At 36.7% G+C, this 19,904-nt stretch overlaps 1 protein-coding gene across 1 annotated transcript in view; it reads right to left on the bottom strand.

Annotated features, from left to right (window-relative positions):
- Positions 1-489: 489 nt before the first annotated feature.
- Positions 490-19,904, bottom strand: part of LOC144437929 (lamin-B1-like) — a 25,513-nt gene continuing 6,098 nt past the window's right edge. The window contains exons 2-7 of the mRNA XM_078126963.1: positions 6,064-6,205; positions 4,487-4,671; positions 3,776-4,058; positions 2,425-2,610; positions 1,399-1,524; positions 490-720 (exon numbers count right to left, since the gene is read on the bottom strand). Coding sequence (XP_077983089.1) covers positions 490-720; positions 1,399-1,524; positions 2,425-2,610; positions 3,776-4,058; positions 4,487-4,671; positions 6,064-6,198 — 1,146 coding nt within the window. The 5' untranslated portion in view covers positions 6,199-6,205. The remainder of the gene's footprint in view (positions 721-1,398; positions 1,525-2,424; positions 2,611-3,775; positions 4,059-4,486; positions 4,672-6,063; positions 6,206-19,904) is intronic.

Genomic DNA, 19,904 nt, shown 5'->3' with positions numbered 1-19,904 from the left:
CATTATTACAACCATACCAAACGATTGATCACTGTAAGAGCATTATACGAGTAAAGTTTCCATATCAAACACATAAACGCGGGTCTGGGTAGATATAGCTATGTGTTTTTGTAAATTGTTTTGTAATTATCGAATGATGAACGTATATGTGAAGATATCTACTAGTAAGGTGTATATTGTACGAGGGGAGCGAGCGAGCGAGCGAGCCAGAGAGAGAGAGAGAGAGAGAGAGAGAGAGAGAGAGAGAGAGAGAGAGAGAGAGAGAGAGAGAGAGAGAGAGAGAGAGAGAGAGAGAGAGAGAGAGAGAGAGAGAGAGAGAGAGAGAGAGAGAGAGAGAGAGAGAGAGAGAGAGAGGGGGAGGGAGGGAGGGAGAGAGGGAGAGAGGGAGGGAGGGAGGGAGGGAGGGAGGGAGGGAGGGAGGGAGAGAGAGAGAGAGAGAGAGAAATAGCCTGAATTAAAGAGAAGTAATATGAGACAAAGACATATACATTATGTTACACACTTGCTCTCTGCATCTTCAACCAACACTTTCAACGACTCAATCTCCCCGGTAAGTGGTACTGCTGTTCCACTAGTACTGCGATCAGTAACCTTGACAATCAGTTGGTTTTGTAGCTCCTTCATTTTAGCTTCCAATGTAAGGATGTGAGCTGAGTATGTCTTACGTTCTTGTTCAAGACTCTGAGCCAATTTAGAGCTGTTTTCATCAAGAGCACGAATCTGTATCAAAAAAGTATAAATCATGTAATAGGTGTGAAAGGAATGTAATTGTAATTTTCGGCCTGCAGTTGTTTTTGGTCGTGCAAGCAAGCTTTTGTACATCGCGGGTTTTAAAAGCTGTGGAAAATTCCATGTGTCAACCGTAGGACAATATACTACACATGCATATAATTTTGCAGCATTCATTTGTTTATCAAAATGAATTCATATATGAGAAGTCACACAAATTAAAGCACACAAATGTATGGAAGTAGTGATAATTAACATATTTCAATGTTCTGTGTTTCAGCTTCAAACAAAAATTAATACTGTGACGTAATGACCGTAACTTTGAACTTGGTGATTTAGCAAACAATGTAAAACAGATTAAGCATCGCATGGCACACTCAAAGTTTCATGCATAGACAGACATATAGGTGCTTTAGTAGACTGAAAAAAACAATAGTCAAATTTATACTTGTAAGACTTACAGTTTTGGGTTGAAGTTGTATGTACAATATACAGTACAGCCGCCACGATTGTTCAGTCTTGCTAATGACTATTTAGGAAACTGAGAATGGTCATTTATTTCTGATATTGCGGAATGTTACTTGCATTACATATGATTCTATGCTTACACTCACAACGGTTAAAATGAAAATTTGAAATATTGTATTCGATTCTGTTTTTGTGTTTTACCTTGATCATCAATGTGGCATTGTAACCCCGAGCTTCTTGCAATTCAACGGCGAGTTTCTTACTTTCATCGGCCAACTTCGTAAGTTCAGATGCATCTTGGCCAAGTTGTTTCTTGAGGACATTCAACTGCGATAGAAATAGATGTCATTATGCTAAATTTTTCAGGTATTGAAAGTGTTGTTTCTGACCGCCTTGATTATAATTACAATTTGTAAACGTTATTTAAATATGTTTACGTGTGTTATCCGGGATAGATTGTAGGACATACGGCGTGTTATCCCACCCTCAACGGTGTTGAAAGCGGTTGGTCAATGCGTGAGGGCGTACTGACATACAGTATTTCGCGTGCAATGCACAGTGTTTTTATATCAACCTAGGTCGTTATAATATGGACTACAAGTCTATTTGACACACACACACACACACACACACACACACACACACACACACACACACACACACACACACACATATATATATATATATATATATATATATATATATATATATATATATATATATATATATATATATATATATATATATATATATATATATATATATATATTTATAATAAACAGTAAAGTGTTTCTGGTCAAGATGTTTCTTTTCGCCCAAACTTTGCTGAGGTGCTGAGTAGGCCCAATCCATCTCATACTAATTATAGCGTATGTGCAGTCACGTGACCCGAAATGGTAATCAGAACAGTTGCTATTGTTTGCGGTTTATTCCAATGTCTACGTATGTTTTGATTTTTTTTATCCGGAAGCTTTCCCGTGTGAGTCTGTATGGTATATTCTTCCATATCTTTTCGATTCCTATTATTTTGAAATACATAGACAAAGTGTATGAATCTGGAAAAAACTCATTGTTTATGAGAGGATGGGATGTTCATTTATATTATATTATAATAGTCGTATTTTCAGCCCTCGATTGTGGAATTCATTTGATGGGTTATAAATGGAATGGAAATAAAATGAAAGCAAAAAATCAATTTATATGAAAGTACTTTTTAAATCAACTTACTTTCATGGTATATTCAGCCTCCGATTCGGCTTTATATTTCTCCAATTCTGCGCTAGCAGCCCTGCGCACTCTCTCCAACATTTCTGGTAGATTGCTTACACTGTGAGTACTATCGCGTAGTTTGACTTCCATTTGTAACAGTAGCTCTGCCTTCTCATCAAATCGAACCTTCAGCTCTGCCAGTTCCTGGTTGTCAGAGATGAAACAATGAATTGTGGCGGGAACCCAAGAAAAATGACAATTATTCTGTCGAGATCGGCAAATCTTAATCCATAAACTATAGTTGCGCATGCGTTGATGATTATTGTTGATAGTACATGGGATACTAATAAGATTGGCAGATTCGTCATTGTATTCCTGTAATCACTTCTTTAGGGAGCCTTCAGTAATTACAAAGGGGAGGGTAAAAATCATGCCAAGTCTGCTGAACATAACAAATGTGACTAGCCCCAGGGGACTCACCCTCGTTTCCGTTTTCTAAATAGTAGCCCTCCCTCAATTTCCTTTTTTCTAAAACGTGATCCCCCATCCCGTTCATATATATATTTTTCAAAAACGGGTTTCATTGCTGTTAAACATGAAAAAGGACAAGCGCCCCAGAATCAATGGTAAGAATCGATTCCATTGCCGCCATCAATCACATTCTGATGATTTACAGGTATTGATTATTTCCCGCCACTACGAACTTTGTGTGAAAGTCCGATGTTTGGCAGAGAATTCCTCAAGACTACTGGCCCGCTACCGTCAACATTATCGGGACAAACTACGTGTTCATACTGTTGTACGTTGTTTTCATGATTTTTGGACTAAGAAGTTACGTATATAATTTAAGCTGTATTTGCACATGGGCTGAGGTTCAGTTAGTGTTGTTTACGAACACAAACAAGCAAACAAGCAAGCAAACAAACACACAAACAAACAAACAAACAAACAAACACTAATATACAAAAAAGTTACAGTAGCACATACCTCACTACTGTGAGTATTTTGCATATTTATTATTGTTTGTTTGTTTGTGCTGTTGTTGTCTCTTTCTTTATGTTTGTCTGTTTGTGTTCGTACCCCGGGGTTCGTACTAACTTAGCTTGAGCCTCCTGTGGTGAGGTATGTACTATTGTGACATACGTATTATTCATTGTTTGTTTGTTTGTTTTTGTTTGTTTGTTTGTTTGATTGTTTGTATTCGTAAACAACAGTAACTGAGCCTGAGCCCCCTGTGGTATTTACAGTGACAACAGAAAGTTCATGTCTCAACATTTCACAACATAGTTATTTTTGTGTAGACTGTACATGACATGTATTTGAATGAGCATGACCTCAAAGTATCGAGTCAAAGTTGGTTTACTCTCACCTTGGCGTATACTTGTCGTTCGAAATCATACTTCTTTTGCAGAGCAGCGAGTGCTTCTCTTACTTCTGCTAGTGCACGACCATCCCTGTAATATTTCCCACTGGCCTCTTCAAGTTGTCTTTTCAACCCAGCGTTTTCTTTCATTAACATCTCAAGCTGTATCGTTATGTCTTTATTCTCTGCCAAGACTTGGGCCAATTGTACGTCTTTGGAACCCAACTGTTGTCGAAGTTTAGCAAGTTCATCCTGGAGTTCACGGTTATGATGTTGCTCTGCAGCAAGCCTACAATGAATATAGCAAACAGGTCATTGTAACCCATTTCATGCTGTATGTATGTATGTATGTATGTATGTATGTATGTATGTATGTATGTATGTGTGTATGTATGTATGTATGTATGTATGTATGTATGTATGTATGTATGTATGTATGTGTGTGTGTGTGTGTGTGTATGTATGTATGTATGTATGTATGTATGTATGTATGTATGTATGTATGTATGTTGTCTGTGGGTTAATAATTTTATCATTGCACCAATTTATTTTCTATGTATGAATATAATGAGTGTAAGATCATATTTGAAAATAAAAGTTATATATATTGCATTGGTTACAATCAATATTGATCATTACACACCCACTGATGTCTAAACTGTTTACAAACAACGATAATTCATCAAATACACTTTAAATTTAAATTCATATCGCTACCTTTTCTCTAACTCAGCTGCTTGTTGTGTGGCCTTCTGTACGGTTGCTTCAAATGTTTGTCTTTTTGCCGACACTGCTTCCAACTCAGCTCTCAATTTCCTGATCTCCTCTTCGTACAACAATTTGATTTCTGCACTTTCTTTCTCCACTTTCGTTGTAGCAGTCAATAGTAAAGAGAAGTCGGCCTGGTGATGAGACGATGAGTTAATAATATGATAATCTATCATAACGTTGAGTCAACAGTTAGTAGGATCACAACAATGGCGCTATGTCTATCTATCTATCTATCTATCTATCTATCTATCTATCTATCTATCTATCTATCTGTCTGTCTGTCTGTCTGTCTGTCTGTCTGTCTGTCTGTCTGTCTGTCTGCCTGCCTGCCTGTCTGTTTGTCCGTCCGTCCGTCCGTCCGTCCGTCTGTCTGTCTGTCTGTCTGTATGTCTGCCTGCATGTCTATCTGTCTGTCTGTCTGTCTGTCTGTCTGTTTGTGTCTGTCTGTCTGTCCGTCCGTCCGTCCGTCTGTCTGTCTGTCTGTCTGTCTGTCTGTCCGTCTGTCCGTCTGTATGTCTGCCTGCATGTCTATCTGTCTGTCTGTCTGTCTGTCTGTCTGTCTGTCTGTCTGTCTGTCTGTCTGTCTGTTTGTGTCTGTCTGTCTGTCCGTCCGTCCGTCCGTCTGTCTGTCTGTCTGTCTGTCCGTCTGTCCGTCTGTATGTCTGCCTGCATGTCTATCTTTCTGTCTGTCTGTCTGTCTGTCTGTCTGTCTGTCTGTCTGTCTGTCTGTCTGTCTGTCTGTCTGTCTGTCTTTATCTGTCTTTCTTTCTTTTTGTCTGCTCTCTCTCCCATCTCCCACTCACCCTCCCATCCCCTCTCTCTATCTCTCTCTCTCTCTCTCTCTCTCTCTCTCTCTCTCTCTCTCTCTCTCTCTCTCTCTCTCTCTCTCTCTCTCTCTCTCTCTCATATGGTTTGTAAAATATGTGCAGGATAGAAATATTTATACCCTGGTTCTCATTTTTGTCGGACCTTGTTAATAATGAAAACTTATTACACGATTGTATGTTTTGATTCTGCCAGTACCTTGTGCATATACCCTGCATGTTGAACCAATTCTGTTAGCCAAGAAATTTACATGGAAGCAATTTATTACCAGATTTAAATTGAATAACAAACAGCTAATAGCAATGATCCCGAGGACTACAGTGTCTATGTCACCGCCAGATTTGTCGTCCCTCTAGATCCGTAGGGTCGATCGAAGTATCGAAGTGTGCACCCCGAGTGCAGAAGGTGGGGGTGGGGGCTTCTCTCCTTATTTGAGTATACGTATATGTGCCGCCCCTTCGGGTGCGTTTTCTAGAACGGGGTCTGTTTTTTCGAGCTGAAGAGACTATAAAACGAGGTCCACTTTGCATCAGTTTCGATTTCACTTGGTCTAAAATGTGGTCCATTGTCCTTGCTTTCTCAAGGAAAATGCCTCCCAAGGAACATTATGTATTTAGATTTAAACACCGTGACGCGTAATTCGTAACTTGAGACTCTACTCAAATGTCATTATTATGTAAAATATGTAGATCTTTTACCTGGCTTGCCCCGCTTCTGGCGAGTTCAACCTTTTTAAGGTAGTCTCTAAAACGGTCGTTAAGCTGCTGAAGTTCACTTTTCTCTTGTGTCCGAGTCATCGAGTACTGTTGAACTTGGTACCCGTATCTGCTCATCTTGTATCTACAAACAGTCGGGATTTAGTCAAGTGAAAATGGGGAAAAAAGTATGAAAAGTTTGAGTTTAACATAGAAAACGCCTCGGAAATAAATATTCTAAACATGTGCGGTTATTTTGTTCAACTTATTCTCTGTCAAGAAAATCCACATTTCTCTATCAAGAGAGACTCGGAAATGCATCAATAAAGAAAAAAAAGGTGATGACCAAATGATCCTTAGGCCTAAAAAAAAAAGAAATTGTGTGGTTCCGATTACGCTCTCTTTTAGAATAGATGGAGTAGGTAGAATTTTTATTTTATTTTTTCATGTGTGAGTGTCTAGTTCATCAGGTAGTTATGTTTTCCATTGTTTTCAATATGGTCTCTGTGTTATTCGCACCACACATATACTAACATTGAAATCATTTTAATTATTAATCAAAATGTTATGAAATGATAATGACACATTTCATTGTGTGAATTACATAATAAACAGTAAGACATGAATTCACACATCCATTTCAAATTAAATTTCAGCAATATTAATTACTACCGTGACAGCAAATGTGGTTGCAAGTGCAAGGACAGCAAACCATCATGTCAAAAAGATTGAAGTCCCAGTAAAAAGGAAATAAAGTGTTAGCTTTGCAGATAAATTGATTACTATATACATGTATTATATGAAAGTTTATGTATGTATGTATTTATTTATGTAGTATGTATGTATGTATGTATGTATGTATGTATGTATGTCCGTGTGTGTGCGTATGTATGTATGTATGTATGTATGTATGTATGTATGTATGTATGTATGTATGTATGTATGTATGTATGTATGTCTGTCTGTCTGTGTCTGTCTGTCTGTCTGTCTGTGTCTGTCTGTCTGTCTGTCTGTCTGTATGTATGTGTGTGTGTGTGTGTGTGTGTGTAACTGCGCACGTGTCCTATGAAGTTTGTTGACATAGCTTTTACTTTCATGGGTAATTTGAATACTTTTTATTATTATTATTTTATTTATACTCGGTTTAAAAAGTAGCACAGACGTGCTAATACATCCTAGATGTAAAATATAAATAAAAACTACAGTAAAACCGTCAGTAAGATAAAATACACATCACAATAATAACTTATATACCAAACAAAACAAACCAACAACAAAGACTCAAAAGACACAGTCAACACTAAAACTTAGAGCTGAAAAATAAAATGATGGAAATCACAATGTGAAAGAGTATTAAGTCCTCCAACAACACTAAATTACAAGTAAAACATGGGTTGACAGACATTGCCTTGCTTTATTTTACGTTTAAAAGACACTAGATTATCAGCCATCCTTAAATCATTACTCAGTTTGTTCCAAATTACTGGTGCCTGATACAAAAAAGAGTGCAAGCCGTATTTGGTGGTATGAACTCTTGGAATTTTCAATATGTTATCCCCCCTTAAATTATGAGTAGTAGCCCTAGGTGTGAGCATGTCAGTGATGTAAATAGGAGCGGTACCTGTTAATGCTTTAAAAACTAATTTAGCTACATTGTTGTTTCTTTGTTCTGAAAGGCTGACAAGGTTTTTGTTCTTAAGGAGCCTGTCATAACTGCTACTGTAGTCATGGAAGACAAGACGAAGTACCTTGTGATTCAATTTCTCTAGCTTATCAAGATTTCTTTTACTTAAATTTCACATAACTTGATATATATCAACCATAACATATAACACGTGTTGGATGTAGTTTTTAAAAGTTTTTTAATTGTGATGAATAATTTGTAGAAATAATAGTTTTTTTGATAATTAGGCAATATCTTTAGAGAATGCAAGTTTAAATTTCGTATAATTTATTACAGAGACCGTCACGTTCATTTGTCCTTTAAAGCTTGTTGATAATTATAGCTTCTAATCTTAATGGTTAATTTGCATAACTAATGATTTTTCGATAATTAGGCAATATGTTCAGTATGCAAGCTTCAAATTTCATATAGTTTCTTATAATTAATTTTCCAATTAAAGGGTACATCATGTCTATAACAATGTATGTATGACCAAAAATCTATTGTTTTGCCCCTAGGGGAGGCGGCATTCATTTCAAATCTGGAATGTAAGCATTTTTATTAACTCACACGAGTAAAAAAACAAACACTTCCAAACTCAGCTTGTGCCTCTTTAATCCAAGGTATTTCACGGTCACCTGGAGTTCTAGCTACTTTCCCTTGTACTGTCTCCACAAAAAACACACAAAAAAACACACAAAAACACAACAACAACAACAACAACAACAACAACAACAACAACAACAACAACAACAACAGACAAGCAACCAACAAAACATACAAAATGTATGAAACGGCACGTCCTACAATGCTATTTCAGATAACATGTGCACGTGTCACGCACTGATTAAAAGACCTAAGAATAGAAACGTACGCGTTCAACGACAATAATCGACTTAAATTTCCTATCATCTCGGACCACCAATATATTGTTATAGTCATCCAAGTTATTGTGTTTGTATTCTCGGATGACTGGACACAAGCTTATAAAACAGGTCAAAATGTCGCCCTCAGCCGTTACACCGTGAATAACGTATGAGCGCGGAATTGATGAAAGTATAAGTTATACATCATATATAGCAGTATCTGTTTGTTTGTTTGTCTGTTGTCATTGACGACACCAATAGAGCACTGTATGGTCCAGAGCGCCCCAACTTGTCTTTTATTTGATTTGTGTCCCCCGATTTTCGAAGCTTGTGAATATGAATGAACATCAAATGAATAGTAATTCAAAGGTTAATTCTGTATATCTGTTCTTGGGGACTTTTAAATAACACCATGTTATCACTTTATATATATATATATATATATATATATATATATATATATATATATATATATATATATATATATATATATATATATATATATATATATATATATATATATATATATATATATATATATATATATATATATATATATATATATATATATATATATAATTACTGGTGCCTGATACAAAAAAGAATGCAAGCCGTATTTAAATTTGGTGGTATGAACTCTTGGAATTTTCAATATGTTATCCCCCCTTAAATTATGAGTAGTAGCCCTAGGTGTGAGCATGTCAGTGATGTAAATAGGAGCGGTACCTGTTAATGCTTTAAAAACTAATTTAGCTACATTGTTGTTTCTTTGTTCTGAAAGGCTGACAAGGTTTTTGTTCTTAAGGAGCCTGTCATAACTGCTACTGTAGTCATGGAAGACAAGACGAAGTACCTTGTGATTCAATTTCTCTAGCTTATCAAGATTTCTTTTACTTAAATTTCACATAACTTGATATATATCAACCATAACATATAACACGTGTTGGATGTAGTTTTTAAAAGTTTTTTAATTGTGATGAATAATTTGTAGAAATAATAGTTTTTTTGATAATTAGGCAATATCTTTAGAGAATGCAAGTTTAAATTTCGTATAATTTATTACAGAGACCGTCACGTTCATGTGTCCTTTAAAGCTTGTTGATAATTATAGCTTCTAATCTTAATGGTTAATTTGCATAACTAATGATTTTTCGATAATTAGGCAATATGTTCAGTATGCAAGCTTCAAATTTCATATAGTTTCTTATAATTAATTTTCCAATTAAAGGGTACATCATGTCTATAACTCAGAATGTTGCATTCCAACAATGTATGTATGACCAAAAATCTATTGTTTTGCCCCTAGGGAGGCGGCATTCATTTCAAATCTGGAATGTAAGCATTTTTATTAACTCACACGAGTAAAAAAAAAAACACTTCCAAACTCAGCTTGTGCCTCTTTAATCCAAGGTATTTCACGGTCACCTGGAGTTCTAGCTACTTTCCCTTGTACTGTCTCCACAAAAAAAACACAAAAAAAACCACACAAAAAACACAACAACAACAACAACAACAACAACAACAACAACAACAACAGACAAGCAACCAACAAAACATACAAAATGTATGAAACGGCACGTCCTACAATGCTATTTCAGATAACATGTGCACGTGTCACGCACTGATTAAAAGACCTAAGAATAGAAACGTACGCGTTCAACGACAATAATCGACTTAAATTTCCTATCATCTCGGACCACCAATATATTGTTATAGTCATCCAAGTTATTGTGTTTGTATTCTCGGATGACTGGACACAAGCTTATAAAACAGGTCAAAATGTCGCCCTCAGCCGTTACACCGTGAATAACGTATGAGCGCGGAATTGATGAAAGTATAAGTTATACATCATATATAGCAGTATCTGTTTGTTTGTTTGTCTGTTGTCATTGACGACACCAATAGAGCACTGTATGGTCCAGAGCGCCCCAACTTGTCTTTTATTTGATTTGTGTCCCCCGATTTTCGAAGCTTGTGAATATGAATGAACATCAAATGAATAGTAATTCAAAGGTTAATTCTGTATATCTGTTCTTGGGGACTTTTAAGTAACACCATGTTATCACTTTATATATATATATATATATATATATATATATATATATATATATATATATATATATATATATATATATATATATATATATAGTTTTGGTAGTACTGGAACTCTTTCTTGGTTGTAACTCGGAGTTTCACGCATTGCGCGATGATCACACAATTGTCTGATGATCGCGCAATGCGTGAAACTCCGAGTTACAACCAAGAAAGAGTTCCAGTACTACCAGAACTATTGCGCTCTGCCACTGCGGTATAGAGCACTGTCTTAGCAGATTGATACTCACCGAGTTATATATATATATATATATATATATATATATATATATATATATATATATATATATATATATATATATATATATATATATATATATATATATATATATATAGGAAGTCAGTGGTAAGATTTGTCCGAAGTACAGTGCTCGATACGTCTACATCTCCTGACGAGTACATCAACATCTCCTGACGAGTGATTTACTCACGAAACAGGCTTGTAGAGACGAAAAACCCGACTTGATTTTCTTCTACCCTCAACATATATATATATATATATATATATATATATATATATATATATATATATATATATATATATATATATATATATATATATATATATATATATATATATATATATATATACGATTCGATAATATGAATTCTACACCTGGTTCGCGTCTTTTTGTTTTTGGCGAGTTCAACCTTTTTAAGGTTACCGTTGTCATTAAGCTGCTGAAGTTCACTCTTCTCTTGTGTTCGAGACATCGAATACTGTTGAACGTGGTACCCGTATCCGCTCATTATGAACACTTGATATCTCATCAGATGACTACGGCTCTCTTCTTGGAAATCCACTATAAAAAAATCTACCTACCCCATCTGTTTTAAAGTTGAGCGTAATCGGAATCACACAGTTATCTTATTATGCCTTAAATAAACGTACAGAATGTAGTAAATGAGTTGGTATTTTTTTCCCGGACAGGAAAAAAATTGTTTGATAATTCCTATATTTCTATTGTATTGTAAAACTGAACACATACTAGAACACTTAATTGTAACACTTTTTTTGAATGCAGTGTATGTGTTCACAGCAGAAGTACACAGAATGCATGTTTCTGGAAACTAGACCAAAGTGAACACATGCGACGCGTCCTATAAGCATCAACATGTTTAGAGTGTAGACGCAAACACACTGAAAAGTATGACACTTACCAAGTGCAGTCACTTAGTATTTTTCTGAACTTTCAAAAAAACTTGAAGCAGCTAATTCCAGCTGAAATTGGCACAGTCTTGAAGAAGTAACCAAAATGGACATCAACTCGTCACTTCACAGAAGGCAGGCTTTTTAAGTTGCACACTGTCCAAGTTTATCACATATATCCGGAATATGTAACATATATACTTAGATAACGCTGTTTGTTTATTTGTTTGCAGCAGTCACAGTGGGCAACACTGCCTTATAAGTTATACATCATATATAGCAGTATCTGTTTGTTTGTTTGTTTGTTTGTTGTCATTGACGACACCAATAGAGCACTATATGGTCCAGAGCGCCCCCAACTTGTCTTTTATTTGATTTGTGTCCCCCCCCCCCTTTTCGAAGCTTATGAATATGAATGAACATCAAATGAATAGTAATTCAAAGGTTAATTCTGTATATCTGTTCTTGGGGACTTTTAAATAACACCATGTTATCACTTTATATATATATAATACTCGAACGATATATTACTTTTGTGAGATTTGCTTGTGAGTCGGAATGAGGACGTACATATGATGAGAAAAGTCGCCCCCTCCCTCCCTCAACCCCTTGAACCCGTTCCTAAGACGCTCAAGGCCCCGCTGAGTTCGCGGTAAATTGCTCGTTCCTCCCATCAACCCGACAGTTACAATGTGATCATTTGAAAAAGTAAAGGGCACGAAAATTTCATGAAACCTGCAAAATCCACACAAAATCTAACGGGTTGGCCATCTATGCATCTATGCCCTCTTTTACTATAATAGTCATAAGAAGTGTAATTTGATATTTGATAAATTTGACCAAGTCTCGTCAGAGTCGAACTTAACCTATAAGCACTTCATTACGTCTGATGAGTCGCCGTAGATGTAGACTGTAAGATACGTTGTGACGTTCCGCCGCCCCCCAACCGGCCTCCTCTCACATAGGGGTTGAGGGGTTAAGGGGTTGGTCGATGTGTGAGGGCGCCCCGTTACGGCGTACCTTACAGACTACCGTAGGATGATGATTGATTTTGGATCATTCACAATTAATTATGTCAACGCTGCAAAGCGAGTGTCACGAACATTGAGATTAGAATCCAGTTGGTTTTGTCCCCATACTTTTTACTGGTACGTCGAAATCTTGCCATGGGATGTGGTGAATGGTGACAAAGTTGAATTATGGCGTGACGAGGACAACGTCCTACATTTTTTTGTAAAATAAGTTACAACATATTGTTACTTGGGGGCCCTTTTCACTCAACCATTTGATTTTCAACCGGCCTATATATAGTAACTATGGTCACACTCAAAACAACAACCAAACACCAAGTCGACCTTTCCTTGCACTGTTACAAGATGAGTCATGTCAGTTAGCGGTGAACTGACTTCGATTTGATTGGTAACTGTTGTCACCCAAAACAACAACAAACACCGTCGATGAGTCATCTAAGGTAGCGTGAATTGACTTCGAAGTGGCTTGATTGGTAACTATTGTCACCAAAACAACAAACAGCGCAGCAAGACCAGTTTCACTTGCACTTTATCACCAGATGAAATAATCCGTTTATGGTCTGAATTATATTAACTTGAAGCGGCTTGGATAGTAACTGTTGTCGCTCAAAAAAACAAAAAAACAACAACAACAACAACAACAACAACAACAACAACAAACGGCAGCGAGTCCATCAGGATACATCGTTGTATACTTGTATAGTTTCAATATGCGGACTTCGTTCGTTTAGACCCAGACCACTATCTTTTTAGTAGTCTGAGGTTTAGAGGGTGGGGACGGGGGGGCTGGCATCAGTGCGATTGTTGAACTTCCTATTCGCACTTCTAACCAACTTTCAACGGAACTTGACTTCGACTCCTTCACTGATACCTGCAGCCTTTGTATTTACTACTGAGATGTTGATAAGTTTATTAAAAATTACTTCTAGTGTGAGATATGGTGCTGGGTTTCTGGTAGTATGTGTTAACAATCATGTTTTTACATTACATCGATCACAGTGGTGTGACCGCTACAGTTTTCACCATATATACAGGTTTGACGTCGCACTTGTGAGCGTTCCGGCGACGGTTTAGGGGGAGGGGGAGGGGCGTTTGACCTAAATGAACAATGTTCGTTTGATGAGCTTGAGCGCCATTGCGCGATGATCGTCCCTTAGCTTATTAGCCTGAGAACAAGGGACATTACGTTCACACTCCTTATATAGATATTGCGCGCATCAGTTCGTAAAAATGCAAAAGTAGGTTGCTTCTGAAATCCTAACCGACTCGACCAAGTTCGAACTTCCACGTGTTGGTGAAGTCCTTGTAAGCTCGTGTAATGTTCATGGATCACTAATTATCATTACAATCACAACATGTATTGAGTCACAACCCAGAACTGTACCTTGCGTATGCATGCGTGTTTCAGGTATAGTAGAAATTTCAGTCTTCCAAGTCGGACATGAAGTATATAACCCAACAATTGAATGGTTCGTCGATGTCTTGTCTGTAGCTTATACTTGGAGAAACGGAAACGTTTGCATGTAAGTGTTGATAGGTTTAGGTGTGAATGTAAATCGATTCATACTTGAACTTGAATAAAACCCATAGTAAGCAAGATCAGCAAATTTATCTGAAGATGAAAAGCAAGAAGGTCCTCAGACCCCAGGCCAAAACCACCGTGACCTACCAACAAGGCGAGAAGAAATTAGTCACACAATTTGTGGGTGAATATTTATCATAACAAAGGGTTTGCCCAAGCCCCCGAGCTCCAGTGAGCAATAATTACTAATTCACTACTACTGACTACTAAATAAACACAGTGCCCGTGTTGAAGCAAAGAGGGCATCGCTGTTTAATAAAGTAACAGATAGAATAACGTGAAAAAATAGAAAAGATAAACAGTAGAGAGTAAAAAAATGATGTCTGCAGCTCTGGCTATAAAATGAAGAAGTACTGTGGAACAATTTGTGTGTGCTGTACGTGTATCACCCTCACTTTTCGTGTAAACAACTACAAGAACTGTTGACTACGTACACCTCTCATCGTCGCAAACCACGACCGTGTTACGGTACCGTTCTTAACGAGCCGGTCCCTACTTTTATTTCGTAGTGTAGCGGAAATAACAGCTCTGGTTTGCGAGAATGTCACCTCTTCATTCTTTGACTGTTGCACTTTTAAAGTATGTTTCTGTTTTACTATTTTACACGTAAACAAGGTTTGACCATTGATCCACGGACAAGGAACGAAAAGGCAAATGAAATGTGTGATTAACGGAACTCAAAATGTATGTGTGAATGATGTTTGTTGTGTTGCGTATACACGTGGTGTGCCAATATATATATATATATATATATATATATATATATATATGATCGTGAATGTTATCTTAGTACCTCTATCATGTCTGTCTGTCTGTCTGTCTGTCTGTCTGTCTGTCTGTCTGTCTGTTTGTTCGTTTGTTTGTTTGTTTGAGTGTTGATATATATATTTCTCTTTGACGTGTTTAGTTGTAAATAAAACCACCACTTAAAGCCAATTCAAAGCCACTGAAATGTTGCCGCCGAACATAGTTGAGTCAATGTATCGAAGACCTTTAAACAAACTTTTCACCGCCTGTCATCAAATTTTCAAACAAAACTCCATCGGGACGACACCATCGTCGTAAACAATAGCCTCTTTTGCGGCATTGTCAACCAAGCGCCGTTAATTAAAGAGGTTTGCTTTTCTGCTGTGTCACAGGCGAAAAATAAGCTCTGCTTTGTGAGAATGGCTTTACACAATTGTAAGTTGACACGTCAAAATAAATCTAATTTACTACAACATTGTACAGGTCATGATCAGACAACCTCACCAATACTAGGCTCATAATATATTCACGGTGTAACTCGAATTAGGCGACATTTTGACCTGCCGTAATTATAAGCTCACTGTTCTATACAGCTGTCTGAGCTGTAATCTTGTCCATTCATCATCCTTTCTTTCTTGTCTGTGATGGCATTGTATACGTAGGACCACAGGGGCACGTATTATTGCTTAGATTGCCGTTTTCCTAGGACAATATCTCACGAATCCTGCTGCTACAAATGTATCAATCTCTATACTAGTAGTTTCTCCTTAAAGGTAGGAATATATAGTCGAACGGTTGTTATATTTAGTCTGTAGACCTGGAAAACAACAATCTATGAACTATTACACGCCCCTATGCGTAGGACGTGTCGTTTCACACATTTTGGGGAGGAAAGTACGAGGGGCTATGGACGTTATTATTTTGGCGCATTGGCGGAATGAGAATTAGGACGTCTCGCGCACTTCATTCAGGCGGACAGTGCAGGGGAACCAATATTGCTCATCTGGTTGGTCGTACACTAATACAACATAATATATTCAACTTTATATTGTTGCGATACTTTTTTGATATACCAATCGGAATTGAGCTCGAGTGAAGTCGACCTTACCAGAGGCTGGCTGACTCTGTCACGGTGATGCACATAGACACAAACATCAAACTTTCTCGTACCACAAACTCCTTCTTGCATGGGTTGATCAAGATCCACGATGTCGACTGACAAGACACACAAAACAGAGCTCACTCATAATGGATTTCGTGGCGAGGTTTTTTTTTGTAAACGCTTGAATTTATACAAATTACGGTCGGTCCACTTTTGATTTTTGGGGATCGAAAAGAAGCCGGTCGACTTCAAAACTTCTCTTCATGGGTAGAATCGTCACAAAACACCACTCTTCATTGAAGTCTGCATGCAATACTAGTATCCCTGTAATATAGTGTAGTTCAAGATGAAGAGTTTCATTTATATCTGATATCGCGGAATGCTTTCTCGCAAGCCAGAGCACATATTAGTGTTGGAGCAACGAAACATTGTCCTCTAAGCGGTGAGCGGCTTGGACGGACCGTAAAAGAGGCTGCAGTGTGGTTTACGACGATGCGCGGAATGTTACCTACACTACATATTCAGTTTTACCAGTCCTTATAAAATAACTGAATATAATATTGTACAACTTAATATGGTAAAGAGCAACAGAAAATATTACACGATATGACCTTCCACCAAATTTTAAGTTTGTCGTTATGAAATATTGGCTGATTTGACCACCAGATAGAAATAAAAAAATACATTACAATAAAGATGTTTTTTTTTCTTTGTATTACTGTTTTATTATTTAACCTTCATTATTTAATCTCAGATTTCATGACAGTTTCCCGTTGGATGTTACACTTTCTGATCATGTTTTTTTTGCCACAAAATGATGGCATTTCCTGTCATGGTATACTTTTCTTTCTTGATTTTTTATGGTGACCCTGTTTTTTGTCTGTTTTTCATTCCTCGACAGACTCAAATTTTCAGCTCCAACATCAAAAAAAAAAAAAAAAGATTTATATTTTCGCCCGCAGAACAGCATCCTCTCTGGCAAGAATAAGCAAGTGTCTGGACTGTCGACGTCATCTACAGTCATGGTGGCGAAAAACAAGACATTTAATTTGTTCACGAACAGAGCATTTCTTTCATAACAGAAGTTATTCAAGTAAGGCGGGCTGAGAACATGCTAATTGTGTAGAGAATCTGGGAAAGAGCTTGTTACCAGGAATCCAATTATTAAAAAAGAAGATAGAGAGAAGGAAAAGGTGTGACAGCTGAAGAAACATGAAGAAGAGGATTTATTTTTTTCCTCTTTTAAAAAAGAAATCGTCCGACCGACCGACCCATAGTTGCCACGAAAAAGTATTAATGAGAAACATAAAAAAAATTGAGTCACCCTTACTCATTAATCATCATATTGATATGTGTGTGTCATCTTTTCTCAGAGGGTAGTTCATCTTAAATTTGTAAACGGCTTTAAATCGAAAATATCAAGTCTGTGCATTGTTTTAGTAAAATGTCATGTCTCTATCTATTCCCACAGCAAATTGTTTAATAGGTTTGGCACAGGAATATCTCAAGACATAAAAAAGAAAGAAAAACCAAGACAATTTTGTTCTCTATCATATCATCTCTCGCCTATAAAACATTGGAATTCAATATTTTACTTTATTAAAAACATTGGTCTATAAACGGGCCATAGATTATTACCTGATTTTAAATTACGTCAGATTACGTCAGATCATCTCGTGATCATCTGAATTAACGAGGACAGTGATTGTCACGATTGTGATTGTCACGTAAGCATAGATGGCAGACAAGATTCACCAATCACAAACGGAAATTACATATTTCATTATACACCTAACTTTTAGTAGTTTGAGCAGTTGTTACATGAAAGTCTATTCTGTCTTCATGTTTGAGAACAGAATCTCTAGATCTGGGCAAAATTTCAAACGAAATTTAGCCCGAAATCAAGGTTCCAGACTTTATATTTTACCTAAAAAATCAGCCGTTGTGGATGCTTCTAACACCCATTTCCACCGTGACAGAGCAGAGTGGAAGGGATAACAAAGACGCCCCCAGCGACGTATTATACAGTGTATTCTAAATGTTTTCTAAATGTAAATATACTAAAGTATACATCCTGGTTACGTGTCTTTATAGCTACAATCTATGTCTCTCCCTTTCTTCCCACTGTCACATTTCCTTATGAATTAATAAAATATATCACACAAAGATCAATACATATCTAAACTCTGTAAATTCTTGTATTTCCGTAGTATCTTTTAGACTATATTTAAGAAATATCCATGGTTATATGCAATATATCATTCCACCACCACAACCACTATGCCCTATAGTATGCATGTATGACATTCAGATGTCTTCTCCATGGTTAGCATACCGCGTTGTTTCAGCCAGCAGTGACTCAACTCAACTCAACTCAACAAATCATGGTCTATTGCATGGGTGTTCAATGCACTTGGTAACTTGATTCGGAACCCGTGGCATTATCTGCGGCAAAGAACGCTTATCCCTCCCCGGATAGACTAGAGAATACAAAATACAAATATTGAAATAGTAAATGGCACGCGTAAATAAGTCTAGGTAATAATAACTAACTAACTAACTAACTAACTAACCAACCAACTAACCAACCAACCAACCAACCAACCAACCAACCAACCAACCAACCAACCAACCAACTAACTAACTAACTAAATAAATAAATAAATAAATAAACGAAATAAAATAAAATAAATAAATAAATAAATAAATACAAATAAAAACGAAAAGTAATTCATTCAATCATCATTTTTATAACCAATCAATCAACGTTACTTACAAACCTACGTTCTTACCAAATTAATAAATCGATTAATCGATCAACCAACCAAATATTGAAAGTGTTAATCGATACATCAATACTGAGACAAAACAATCAATCAATAAATCTAGTAATATGATCAACATTAACAATCAATCAATCAATTAGTCAACCAACCAACCAACCAACCAACCAACCATGCACAACCCAACCAACCAACCAACTAATCAATCAATCAATCAATCAATCAATCAATCAATCAATCAATCAATCAGTCAGTCAGTCAGTCAGTCAGTCAGTCAGTCAGTCAGTCAGTCAGTCAGTCAGTTAGTCTATCAATCAATCAATCAACCGACAAAATAATCAATCAATTAATCGACAAATATATTAGAAAATCAACTTTTAAGAAATATTAACAACATAATACCGTATTCTGGGTTGTCCGTTGAATTTTATCGAATCAAGTGAGTGCAATGGTGGCTGGAAAAAGGGAAGACAGGAAATAAACACTTTACCTGTTAGACGAGGCCCGGTCGAACTTCGTACAAGGGTCATGTTTTGATCGTATTGTGCTAAGAGTGAGTTTAACTTGGTCCTATGACTGGTGACATTTGCGCCTGTGCCATGACTAGTACTATAGGTCATCCCCCCAGTCACTGTATATCCAGCTTGGGCTCTACCTCCAGATGAGGACGTAATCAACCTATGTTGAAGCAATTAAAACGATGGTATTAATACAATCATACCAGGCGAGTGATCATTGTATGAGCATTATCCGAGTAAATTAAAGTTTCAAACACATAAACACAGGTCCAGGTAGATGTAGGTAAAAC

The sequence above is a fragment of the Glandiceps talaboti genome, chromosome 7 (genome assembly GCF_964340395.1).
Source record: "Glandiceps talaboti chromosome 7, keGlaTala1.1, whole genome shotgun sequence".
NCBI classification, from domain to species: domain Eukaryota; kingdom Metazoa; phylum Hemichordata; class Enteropneusta; family Spengelidae; genus Glandiceps; species Glandiceps talaboti.
Note: the sequence above shows the minus strand (reverse complement) of the source record. Positions and strands in the feature narration are given on the sequence as shown.